Consider the following 12,653-nt stretch of genomic DNA (forward strand, 5'->3'; position numbering starts at 1 on the left):
AAGGCTCTATGGTTCCTTCATGAAAGGCTTAAAATATCTGCGACAGAAGGGACTTCCAAATACTTACTGGGTAGGCTCAGTATCCAGTATTTAAATTAAAGCCACTGGATTTATAGTTAGAATGAGGTCTTTAATTTTTAAATTTACACAGTTGAAGGTCTTCACCTATTTATGTATGACTTGAGAGAATAAATGGTTTCCAAGTCTTTGATTGGAAAAATAAAAGATCCCAGAGTTCAATGAACAAACATTCATGGCAAACAAAAACCTATATTTTCTCTCTCTGAATGACTAATACATTTGTGCTGCTGGAGGAATTCATCTCACAAGAAGGACATCAGCCGGGAGAGGAAAGAGCAGCTATAACTCGGCTTTATCTATTTTAAACTCCTCAACTATAAAAATACTGCCTAAAATACCAGCAATCCAGCTCCCAACTGTCCTTTCCGAGTAACGGACAGCTATTTCAACCCCATGTCTAATGCCCAGCGCCTGTCTTAAAGTGGCCTGGACCTCCACCACTGGTGCATTCCCAGCCCAGTGGGTGGCTCATGGGGCAAATCTCCCCCAGTGCTTGAACTTCACCAGTCAGACCCTTGGACTCTTGGTGATCCCCCAAAATACTCTTGGTGAATTTATTTCAATTGTTTACAGAAACAACAGAATTAATCATCTCTCCTACCCAATCATTTTGGCTTATAAGCAGATGAATTCCCCTATATACATGACATGCACAAAATAGTTTGGTGACATTTTTTTAACAATTATAGCAAGAAAGTTGAGGGGAAAATTCCAAAGGTCCATCTGCTGGTTGCCTATTTATTTTCAAGCTATCACACAAAGCTTGTCAAATGAGAAATTCTGGAATAACCATTTCACTATGATGCAATGAAAGTTTGGTTTCCTCAGCATGAATAGTAAAAATACTGCCAAGTTTATACTAAATTTATTCCAATAATCCTTTGAATAGTATATCTCCAGACATTTAAGAAATACAGAAATGGCGGGCTTCCCTGGTGGCGCAGTGGTTGAGAATCTGCCTGCCAATGCAGGGGACACGGGTTCGAGCCCTGGTCTGGGAAGATCCCACATGCCGTGGAGCAACTAGGCCCGTGAGCCACAACTACTGAGCCTGCGCATCTGGAGCCTGTGCTCCGCAACGGGAGAGGCCGCGACAGTGAGAGGCCCGCGCACCGCGATGAAGAGTGGCCCCCGCTTGCCGCAACTGGAGAAAGCCCTCGCACAGAAACGAAGACCCAACACAGCCAAAAATTAATTAATTAATTAATTAATTAAAAAAAAAAAATACAGAAATGGCCTCAGAGGGAACAGCATCAACCAAATGGTGACAGCCGACCCAAGGAAGTGGATTGTAGTATGGCAATAGAAATACACCTCTCTGTAAGCAATAAGTATGAGATATGTTCTTCCCCAAAATTTGTGTAGTAAAACGATTGGAAATTGGAAAGGATTTTAAATGCAGCAGAGAGTTTTCAATTCAGTGGCATGATAATATTTTCATAAATAAGTACTTAAATGTGTGAATCTGTTATAAGTGATTAGGCTACCACATAACAAAGCAAAATGTAGTAGGAATTAAGCTGATGGCTTTTGAAACCAGACTGCCTGGCTTCAAATCCTGACTTTTCCACACCCCAACCACATGATCTTGGCAAATTAGTTAATCTCTGTGGGCTTAACTGTCTTCTGTAAGGTCCGGATAGTAATAGCCCTTAACCCATGATATTGAGAATTAGAACAGTGCTGTCATATACTAAGTGTTATATAAGTATTTGTTAAGTAAGAAAACTTTAAATACGTCTCTGAAAATATCAAATTCATTTTTTTAGGAAATTCTTGGTTGAGATATGCTCATTGAATTCTTATGTTTTGTTTTTTTTTTTCCTGTAAGTATAAAACATTTTAGTTCTCAGATTTTTCAGTGACAGTTTTTCTACTGGATAATCCTGCAAGAATGTAGGGGGGGGAAAAATACAAGAACTCTTGAGGCAAATATTTCAATGTTTAGTAAAATGAAAATCACCTACTTGCTTGAAGCAAAAAGTAATCAAGACAAGGTAGAACACCCATATGACATCTTTTTAATTTAAGGCAACATGATTAAATTAGTAGGGATTTTTTAAATGACTGCAATCACAGACATCATTTAAATACTTAAATACTGTGATCCAAAAAGCCTTTGTACCACCACTTATAAAATAATCGAGGGGCTTCCCTTCCCTGGTGGCGCAGTGGTTGAGAATCTGCCTGCCAATTCAGGAGACACGGGTTCGAGCCCTGGTCTGGGAGGATCCCACATGCCGCGGAGCAACTAGGCCCGTGAGCCACAATTACTGAGCCTGCGCGTCTGGAGCCTGTGCTCCGCAACAAGAGAGGCCGCGATAGTGAGAGGCCCCCACTTGCCGCAACTAGAGAAAGACCTCACACAGAAACGAAGACCCAACACAGCCATAAATACATAAATAAATAAATAATTTTTAAAAAATAATAATAATTGAGAAAGTCTCAAGTTAGTATATATAAAGATTTAACAGTGAAACTAGAAGCTGCTTTACTTTGATTTTTTTGACAAACAACTACCGCGAAAAACAATGTCTTTAAATAACTAACATGTCTTTTGAAAATATACATAGAAAAATATTTGGAAAGGCAGATAAACTTAACAGTACCTATTTCTACAGATGGGTAGGGTGATGCGTTGGGGAATTTTTCTTTTTACTTTATACATGACTAGGTTTTATCCAACATCATGTATCATTTGATGGTATAAAAGTTTTTGTAAAGTAGTAATTGTAGAACTTAGCAATGAATACTGATATTTTGTCTTTTATGTTTTCCTTTCTCCAAAAATCACTTAAAGTACGACAAAGAGCTTTGGCTATGCCTAAGCGGAAAGTAAATTTATTCTTCTCCAGCAAATGAATTATTTCAGCTCAATAGTGGTGGATTAGGCCTATCTTTCACTTTGGGCCCCTGAAGTTATTTTTAGGTCATTAACCTTCAGAAAAATAAAGACAGCAGGGCAGACAAGCATCGGTGCTGCTCCTCCCCCAAAAGGACATTGAATTTACCAAGGATTTTTTTTAGAACAAAGGAAAAAAAAAAAAAAAAAAAGAAGCTAACGCTACAGCATTTGGACTGAGAACAGCATTACTCTCCACAAAGAGATGCAACATTAGTAGACACCTTTCACCATCTTGTCAGCTTTGAAGACAGATTTAAGTCCCTCACTGGTTACCCCCAAAATTAGCCAGTCCACTCTTTCAAATGTTAACCTTCATGATGTTTCTATTTAGGGGCCCACATTGCCTTGCTCAGTGCATGAAACAGCCTCAATCCAGGGAGGCAAGAAGAGAATTAATAACTATTGAATATATATCACATTCCAAGACCTGTGCCATGCAAATTTGATACATTATCTCCTTTAATCAAAAGCTGATAGTATCTCCACTTAATATATGAAAAACACTGAGGTTTGGGGAAGTCAAGCAATTTGCCCAGCGCCCCACAGCTAGTGGGTCATGGAGCCAAGTAGTTCAGGTCCAGAACCTCATAGACTTCAATATTAAACCAGAACCCCAGATTCAAATTATAATCAGATCCTTTGATGATCAGGCATTGGTGAGTTTGAATGGCAAAACAATAACAAACCAAAAAAATAACAACCCTTTATATTTGTCCAGCACTTTATAAGTTTTCACAGTGCTTATCTGGAGCAAGTCGCTGAAGCAAGAGCATGGTGTTGAAATTCACACAAAGGAGGGACTTCCCTGGTGGTCCAGCGGATAAGACTCCATGCTCCCAATGCAGGGGGCCTGGGTTCAATCCCTGGTCAGGGAACTAGACCTCACATGCATGCCACAACTAAGAGTTCGCATACTGCAACTAAAGATCCCACATGCCACAACTAAGCCCCGACGCAGCCAAATAAATAAATATTTTTTAAAAAATTCATACAAAAGAGACGTCCATTTTTATCCTCTGACCAGTCCACTACTATTACTTGTCAATAAGTATCTTCCTTATTGAGAAATGATTTTGAAAATAGTTGAGGAACTCAAACTAAAGATTCTATTGTTTTCTTCTCCCCCTCCTACAATCCACATGGGATTTACAGGAAAATGGACAAAGAAAATATGGTGGTCCCCCGCCTGGTTGGAATGCTGCACCCCCAGAAAGGGGCTGTGAAATTTTTATTGGAAAACTTCCCCGAGACCTTTTTGAAGATGAACTTATACCATTATGTGAAAAAGTGAGTCTAAAGATGTATTTTTTTAATCTTTCAAGGAAAAAAATACTACTCTCTTCACCTTGCTTTCACTCTCATTCTTCTTGGTCAGTGATGGTTTCTCTTCCAATTACCATTCCTCAATCATGGACAAAGTTAAAACCTTCCCAGCTGTTAGTGATTGGCCCCTAATTATCACTGCCTTGACTCAGCTCTGTCCTGTTACTGACAGCTGAAACTACCATTGCTGATGACTTTTTAATCTATATTTCAATCCCCCATCTCCACTAGCATAGCTATCTTACTGCAAACTCAACAGGTCTATCAATCTAGAATAACACTACAACAACCTGTCTAAAATAAGATATTGCTTCAACTTTGAAATGTTAATATGGTTTTATAAAGTGTAAGATTTTCACATTAAAAAACGTGTATGTCATGGCTCAACCGTGTCCCCATACATATTGATCCAGAATGAAATTTCCTTCTACAAATTTGAATGCAATCAACAAGATTAATAACATGGTTTTTCAAAGTCACTATATAATTAAGGAATAAATTTCCTCAGTTTTAATTCCAAATGATATTTTGCTACTAAACCCAAAGTTAAAGCAAAAATACAAAATTAACATTTTCGATAATTTACCAAGTGGTGTTTAAAATTCCTAGAAAATTTAATGAGAGTTTAGCTATTTCTTTTCCTAAATGCCAAAATCAGCTGTGTGTGTGTGTGTGTGTGTGTGTGTGTGTGTAATTCAGCTCAGTTTCAGAACTACTCTTAATTTTATACAAACAACGTCACTTGGCATGTGCATAAATTACAAGGACTTAATCCTGTAAGAATCTTATATACTGAACATGAAAATGAGCACCAAGAAACACTCGAAATGCAGAGATGAAACATGCTTGAACTCTTTCCTAATGAGCCCAGAAAAAAATAGGTGTCCATCACTGAGTACCGTGGGGTGGCGTGGGGCTGATCTGTGGGTCAGACACCACTGACATAATAGAAGTAGCTTAATGATGCCTCTTCTCCCCACGCGTGTCCCTCACATCTGTGTGGGCCACCCGTCTTACAGCAGCCAGCAATAATGAATTACTGTGTCTGGATTATGGAGAAGAGTTGGGGTAGCAGGAGGGAACAGTATATAAGCAAAGCAGCGGAGTTACAGGGAGAGGGATAGAGTGAGTTCACTGCTACCATGGAGGTGCTGGCCCTGGATCAGTTGTGTTAAGACTAGCATTTAGCTTCAGCCTACAGATGGAGAAAACAGGGCTCCCAGGACCATCCTCTGGAACACACCTTCCGTGTTCACCTTTATATCATGGTAGGTGGAAAAGATAGCTAAGAAGTCAGTTTCACAAGGCTCCAAATGAGTGGTCTTGGTTTTGGTTTTAAACATCACTGGTAGAGTATGACCAAGGAAAGATAAAAACTATGGAGGGGGCTTCCCTGGTGGCGCAGTGGTTGAGAATCTGCCTGCCAATGCAGGGGACACGGGTTCGAGCCCTGGTCTGGGAAGATCCCACATGCCGCGGAGCAACTGGGCCCGTGAGCCACAACTACTGAGCCTGCGCGTCTGGAGCCTGTGCTCCGCAACAAGAGAGGCCGCGATAGTGAGTGGCCCCCGCTTGCCACAACTAGAGAAAGCCCTCACACAGAAATGAAGACCTAACACAGCCATAAATTAATTAATTAATTAATTAAAAAAAACAAACAAACTATGGAGGTCTCAGAGGCCAATGTAAAGGGCAAGGACAAATCTATCAAGAAATTGTACTTCTGATGACAAGTGTGTTTTCTGGTCCCTAAGATGTTGTATAAATCCCCAGATAATTGTGTGATGAAAGGTCACTTGCTCTGCCAAAAATATACATTCTGGCAACTCCGGCTGAAATGCCACTGGTACATGTTTTCTTTATTCATCCTGACTTTGCCCATGAGTCAGATAACAGATCTGAACCCAGCATGAAAACATGCAAACTATTACACATGGGATGCAAATGCCAAACACGGCAGAGACTTCAGAAAATGTTGTGTATGCATGTGTGTGTGTTTTCATTTGGAAGTACAAATGTATAAATATGAATTCTCTCTTATTACTTGTAGATTGGTAAAATTTATGAAATGAGAATGATGATGGATTTTAACGGCAACAATAGAGGATATGCATTTGTAACATTCTCAAATAAACAAGAAGCCAAGAATGCAATCAAGCAACTTAATAATTATGAAATTAGGTAAGATCCATCTCTTCTAGATTAAAAGTGAATCAGACAATGTACCTTTATCTGTTCTTCCATCAAGTTTATCTAATATAGTATATGCAAAATATAGCCAAAATCAGAAATAAAATGTTAGTTCTTTTTCTTGGAAATCAATTTAATGAAATGTTTATTTAACCAACACTATATAAGGTGCCAGACTAAGTTCTGTGAAATGTTCAAAGAAGCAAAATTCATTCATTTATCCATTTCATAAATATGTGCTGGACACTGTTGAAAACATTAGAAGTATCAAGGTACACTTTCCTACACTCATAGTGAGCAATTGGATGTATAAGATTATTTAAAAGAGTTTGAAAAAATAAAAACCAGGAAATGGGGTAAAGTTGTGTGAGGAGGTTGCTACTTTAACTTGATGTATTTAAGAAAATATGCTTCCGGAAAGTAAAATTTGATCTGAGACTTGAATGAAAAGAATCCGCATGACAGTCAGACCTGGAGGAAAATCATTTCAGAGAAAGAAAGAACAGCAAGTGCAAAGGTCTCAAAATGAGAATAAGCATGATGTGTTAAAGGAACAGAAAGAAAGCCAACATTCGGAAGAGTAAAGAGAGGAGGGTTGAAGGCAATACAGTTGGAGAGTCTTATATTTCATCATTAAGAATTTGGATTTTATTCTAATAAAAAGGGGAAATCACAGGAGGTTTTAATTAGATTCATGCTTTTTTACAACATTCCTCTGACTACTAAGTGAAGAATGGACTGTAGCAGGGTAAGGACTGAAAGAGGGAAGACAGTTCAAAGGCCGCTGCTGTGTCTAGAACTAGACAGGAGATGGTGGTGCTTGCATAAGGGGTTAGTGGTAAAGGTGGTAAAAAGTCAGATGTGTGATATATTTTGGAGGTTGAATAGACAAGACTGGCTAAATATTGGATTTAGAGTGTGAGTGGATTTATAATTCAGGGAAGAAAATTAGGATTTTGGTCCAAGTATGTGTGGATGTGATAGTGTCATAGAGATGGAAAAGGCTGGGAGAATAACAGGAAAACATGAAGAGCTCTGTTTGGGACAATTTGAGATGCACATTAGACGTCCCAGGGGAGTTGCTGATTGTATGATATTGGGGTCAGGAGAATGGTCACGATTGGAACGTAAATTTGGGGGTCAACCAAATATAGGCAATATTTGAAACCATGGGATTAGCAGAGGGTTCCAGGACATAACCCTATACAATTTTATAAATTGTATTTATACAATTTATATTTTGTATTTATAAATTGTATTTATGTTCCAGGACATAACCCTATACAATTTTATAAATTGACAATACATGAAATTATCTACGATCTAAAATCTAAACCAGAGGGAACTGCCATAAATCCTTTCTTAAGGAAGCCCAGGGCCACGTGGAAGAAAGATTAGTGTGTTAGATGAAAAAGCAATAGCTTGGGGTCAGGTGGGCCTCAGCTGAGTGCCAAAAAGTGACTTGACCTCTCTGAGCCTCAATTTCCTCATCTATAAAGTAGGAACAATAATACTTATTTCATAGGTTTATTATGGGGTTGTTTTCAAGATTTCAATATGTTTAGCTTAGTGTTTGGAACATAGTAATAGGTCAATAAGTGATAGAACTCTTACATATTAGCACATTCATTAATTCTGAGATTCAGTCTTTCACCTATATTTTCTTCCTGTAACAGAGATGCACTTTAAAACTGAGGGAATCTTAAATTTAATGAATACAGAGAGAGTAGATTTCCTATCATTAGTTTTCTCTCACTTCCTATAGGCTCAAAATAAGTCCTGCATTATCCTTGTAATTCTGTAGTCAGCCAACTACTGGGTCATTTTTCTTAAACCCCTTAGCCATGAAAAGATTGATTGGACTTGGCAACAGCTAGTAGCCTAGTCATTCAGTACCAGGATTGGATTCTGGAACAGATTCTTGGAAAAAACATAAAGGAGGATCCCCTTCCACACATGCCACCATGGATCCAAAAGAGCTCTGATATATGGAAAATGTTTTGGTATGAGAATCAGGAGATCAGAGGTCTAGCCCAGGTTCCTTTGGACAAATCCTTTGACCTCTTTCAGCATCCGTTTTATATTATCACCTGATCACACAGAGTTATTCCAAGCATCCATCATATGAAATAATATATACTAAATTATTTTAGAAAGGGCTATAAAAAGCTATATTAAGATATATTAGTGATGTTTTCAGGAATTAGAAGATTCTCCATTCCTTGGTCTTTCATAGAAACTAAACATCTTAATAGCAAAGGTTATTCTCAAAATAGCTTTTAAGTTGAGATGGATGTAGAATTGGCTCTGGTAGGGAATCAACAAAGTTTGCTGTATCTACTTAATATATTGTTACACAATGGAGCCTGTCAATACTTTTTGAAAATAGACGGGGTATGAACAATGAACACAATCCATTAAAAAATAACAGTATCTTCTGTGAATTTCAATGTCTTCATCTATAAAATAGAGACAAAAATATACCTACCTCGTGGGGGGGATTATGAAAAATAAAGGAGATAATGCATGTAAAGCTCAGTGCCTGACACATATCAGATGCTCTATAAATGTTTGCGGATGGTTACGATGATGGCAGGAGGGTGCAGAAAAGGAAGAGGAAAAATATGACAAAGCATTTGGAAAGAGAAAGTTGGTGGCCAAAATTCCAGTTAAAGTTCAGGTTGGATGCCAGAAGCAAGGTGATGGCACAGAGTGACTTTGAATTTTCATGAGTAGGATAAATGGAATGTGAAATAGCAGAATAGACACCCCAGGGCCAACCTCACCTACTTCCACTCTGCCTTGGATGTTGTCAGAGTGAGAACCTTTCCTGTAGAGAAGAGGTTTGTTTGTTACCTCTCCTTGTTACAAATCTTTGGTTTGTTTTTAGCCACTGTCTCTGAGGGGATAGATAAGGTTCTTATCCGGAAAAGACCCACAGGTGTCATACCATCCTCCTCGTCATCAAATATCCACTGAGCATCCTCTAAATGCCTGGCTTCTGGCGACATTAAAGTCATGCCCTCAGCTTTGGAGAGAGAGTTTTTCGTCTCCAATCAATTCTGGGAAAGGTGCCTGACAAATCACACAGATTTAAAAACAGGATATGGAGACTCCAGGCTCCCCCTACTGGTAACTGACCGGCCCCTGAATGATCAAAAATATAATTTCTAAATAAATAATATCTTGGAACAAAAGGTTTAAGTTAAAAAAAGAAAAAAAAGAAAAAACCCTGAAAGAGCACTTTATCGACCCTTCCCTCCCCCCAGAAAAAACACATTGTTAGGACAATGTTCAACAAATGGAGATGGACCTGTTACATGTCTGATATGTGGTCCCTGGTTCTTCAACAAAGCACAGAGGACAACTAGGACAGAGCTCAGCCTGGGCGAGGACACCTGCCACACAGCTGAGAGCCACTACTTCCAAGGAATCAGAGCAATCTCTCACTCACCTGGCTGAGCACTTTTTATTCAGGAGGAATGAGTGGCTTCCGTTAAGGGAACTTTACCCATTTTTAATAACTTTGAGTTATTACAAAAGTCACATGGCCTAACACACAACACACAAAAACAGCCAAAAAAACAGTAATAAAAGTTCAAACCGTTCCTTCATTACCCTATTGCCTAAAGAGAATCACTATGTTGAATTTTTATAGTCTTTCTAGATTTTCTATAGTTTTAATCAAAATGGCTTTCTCATATACTCATTTTACAGTCTTTTTTTTTTTTTTTTTTTTTTTAACCCAGCAGCATAGTGTGAACTGGTATTTTCAACCATCAAATACTCTCCTATGTTACTATGTTTATTCTCCTATGTTACTATGTTTATTGACTACAGAGCATTCTATGTTATGAACGCTCATCTTTTCTATACCAGTGCATCCCAGCCAGGAGAAATATTGTCCCCCTAAGGGACATGGAGAAAGATGAAGAGGCATTCTTGGATGACCTAACAGGTGGCTTTTAGCATTTAGTGGTCAAGAATGAGGGATGACAAACATACCACGGTATACAATGAGGAAATGTCCAGCCCCAGAGTCAGTCATCTCAGCTGAGATACATTAAACCAGTCCTGCATGATGGACTATTTTGCTCATTTCCAATTGGGGAGCTATTTTAAATAGTAGCGCTGAATAACCTTACACAAAAATGCTGATGCTCGTCTTTATTTCTAAGGACACTCCCCTAGAGGGGCATTATTTGGCCAAAGGTTATGCACGCTTAAGACTTTTGATACATTTTCCCACATGTCCCCAGGAAAAGTTGAACCAACCTACATCTTGCCAATGAAGGTATCCACCAACTGGCTGATATGCAACACTGCACAGTGGAAGAAACAGGGATTAAACTGAATCCAGAGGCCAATTTTAACTCTCAAAATCTACAAAATCTTAAGCAAGTCACTTAAGATCTTGGAGTCTCAAGCTCTTCAACTGTAAAATGGAAACAATACCTATTCTGCCCATCTCACGGGTTCCTTGTGTCGGCCAAATAATATGTGAAACTCTGTTCTGTATAAGGGGCTATCTTTAATGGTGATCATGTCAGAATAGCTTCTCTATTTGGTTGGAAAAAAAGGGAGCACCAGGGGTTGCAACCTCAGATACCTCCAGGGCAGGATACAAGAGTACACTGAGCCAGGTGTAAAGACCTCAGGATTGATGATGTATTAGGGAGTGCCGAGGAGTCACAATAACTAGTGAATCTACATATACTCTAAAGACAGCAGACGCAACTCAGTTTCAAATATTTTTTTTTCTTTAAAAATGCAGAGCCAAGGTTGACAGAACTTCCAGTTTCTCAAAAGCAGCTACAACTTTCCAAAACCAGTTTAAACACTAAGACGACCAAACGTTCCATATCCACAGGCCATATCAGGTCCCGGACCTGACATTTTCCATTTCAATTTCAATATATATGTTCATTTTCCGTCTTAAACCTTAATCGAGCAAAGACTCTCACCAATCAAAATGCCTGCTGTTTTTGCAGAAATGGGCGTCTGTTAGGGGTCTGTGCCAGCGTGGACAACTGTCGATTATTTGTTGGGGGAATCCCAAAAACCAAAAAGAGAGAAGAAATCTTATCAGAGATGAAAAAGGTCACCGAAGGAGTTGTGGATGTCATTGTCTACCCAAGTGCTGCAGATAAAACCAAAAACCGGGGCTTTGCCTTCGTGGAGTATGAGAATCATCGGGCAGCTGCCATGGCCCGGAGGAAGCTTCTGCCAGGTTAGGCCCCCTCCTCAAAGAGGAGACTTCTCCACTCCGTCCTGCCTGCCTCAGGCTGCTGTCCTCCTTAGCAAAGGAAACAAAAGCCTGCTTGTTCGTTTTTTTTTGCTCTTTATCTCTGGTTATGTTACATTTTTTAAACTCTTGGTCTTTCTTATTTATCTCACAGTTGATTCAGTTCCCTGAAGTTTTCACAGATTGGGTTCTGAAAACTATTCACTTTGTGCATTAAATCCAATGTACATTGCACAAAAGAAATCCAGAACTTGAAGTTATAGCAACCCTATACTGAATCTTTAAACTGAAGAATCTCCTTAAAAGTAAATTTATCAGTCAACAGTTATCTTTGTATATAGTTTTTGTTATCAGGCTTATTAGAAATAGGGTATATGTTATCCATTATAATGTAGAAATAATAAATATGCAAGTGATACATTATCCCAATGACAATTAAAGTGACATAATTTTATATGACTCCCTAGTGTCTAATAATTTCTGTCTAATTTTAGGGAATAGAAATAATAACTTTCCATAGAAAGACACCTTAGTTAGATGCTACAACCACGAGGTAGGTCCTATTTGGTCAACAACCATAAATTCCTGGGTTTAGAAGACGCCACCAAGACACTGCCCCACTAAGATCAACTTAGGAAAAATCGTTGAAAGTCCTGTGCTTGTTATAAAATATTTGCCAAACTTACACAAAGGTATTAAAATGAATTAATATTAAAATGATAAGTATTTCAAGAATGGCATATTGAACACATTGGAATCAAGGATTCTCTTAAGCACTGTGGAAGTCACCAGAATCTAAAACAAAGCAAAAGAGCAACAAAAACACCTACATTTATTTTTATTTTTAAAAATAAAACCAATAGGATTAGCCCTCCAGAAATTTTCAAAATTGAAAGATGGCTTCTGAGC

The 12,653-nt window shown here is 38.5% G+C and overlaps 1 protein-coding gene across 2 annotated transcripts in view; it reads left to right on the forward strand.

The window, feature by feature from the left end:
* A1CF (APOBEC1 complementation factor) overlaps positions 1 to 12,653 on the forward strand; it is a 79,722-nt gene that overhangs the window by 38,666 nt on the left and 28,403 nt on the right. For both annotated transcript variants that reach the window (XM_068548121.1, XM_068548122.1), the window contains exons 3-5: positions 4,139 to 4,273; positions 6,360 to 6,490; positions 11,491 to 11,729. In XM_068548121.1, coding sequence (XP_068404222.1) covers positions 4,139 to 4,273; positions 6,360 to 6,490; positions 11,491 to 11,729 — 505 coding nt within the window. The remainder of the gene's footprint in view (positions 1 to 4,138; positions 4,274 to 6,359; positions 6,491 to 11,490; positions 11,730 to 12,653) is intronic.

Source organism: Eschrichtius robustus, chromosome 7 (genome assembly GCF_028021215.1).
Source record: "Eschrichtius robustus isolate mEscRob2 chromosome 7, mEscRob2.pri, whole genome shotgun sequence".
In the NCBI taxonomy this organism is placed as follows: domain Eukaryota; kingdom Metazoa; phylum Chordata; class Mammalia; order Artiodactyla; family Eschrichtiidae; genus Eschrichtius; species Eschrichtius robustus.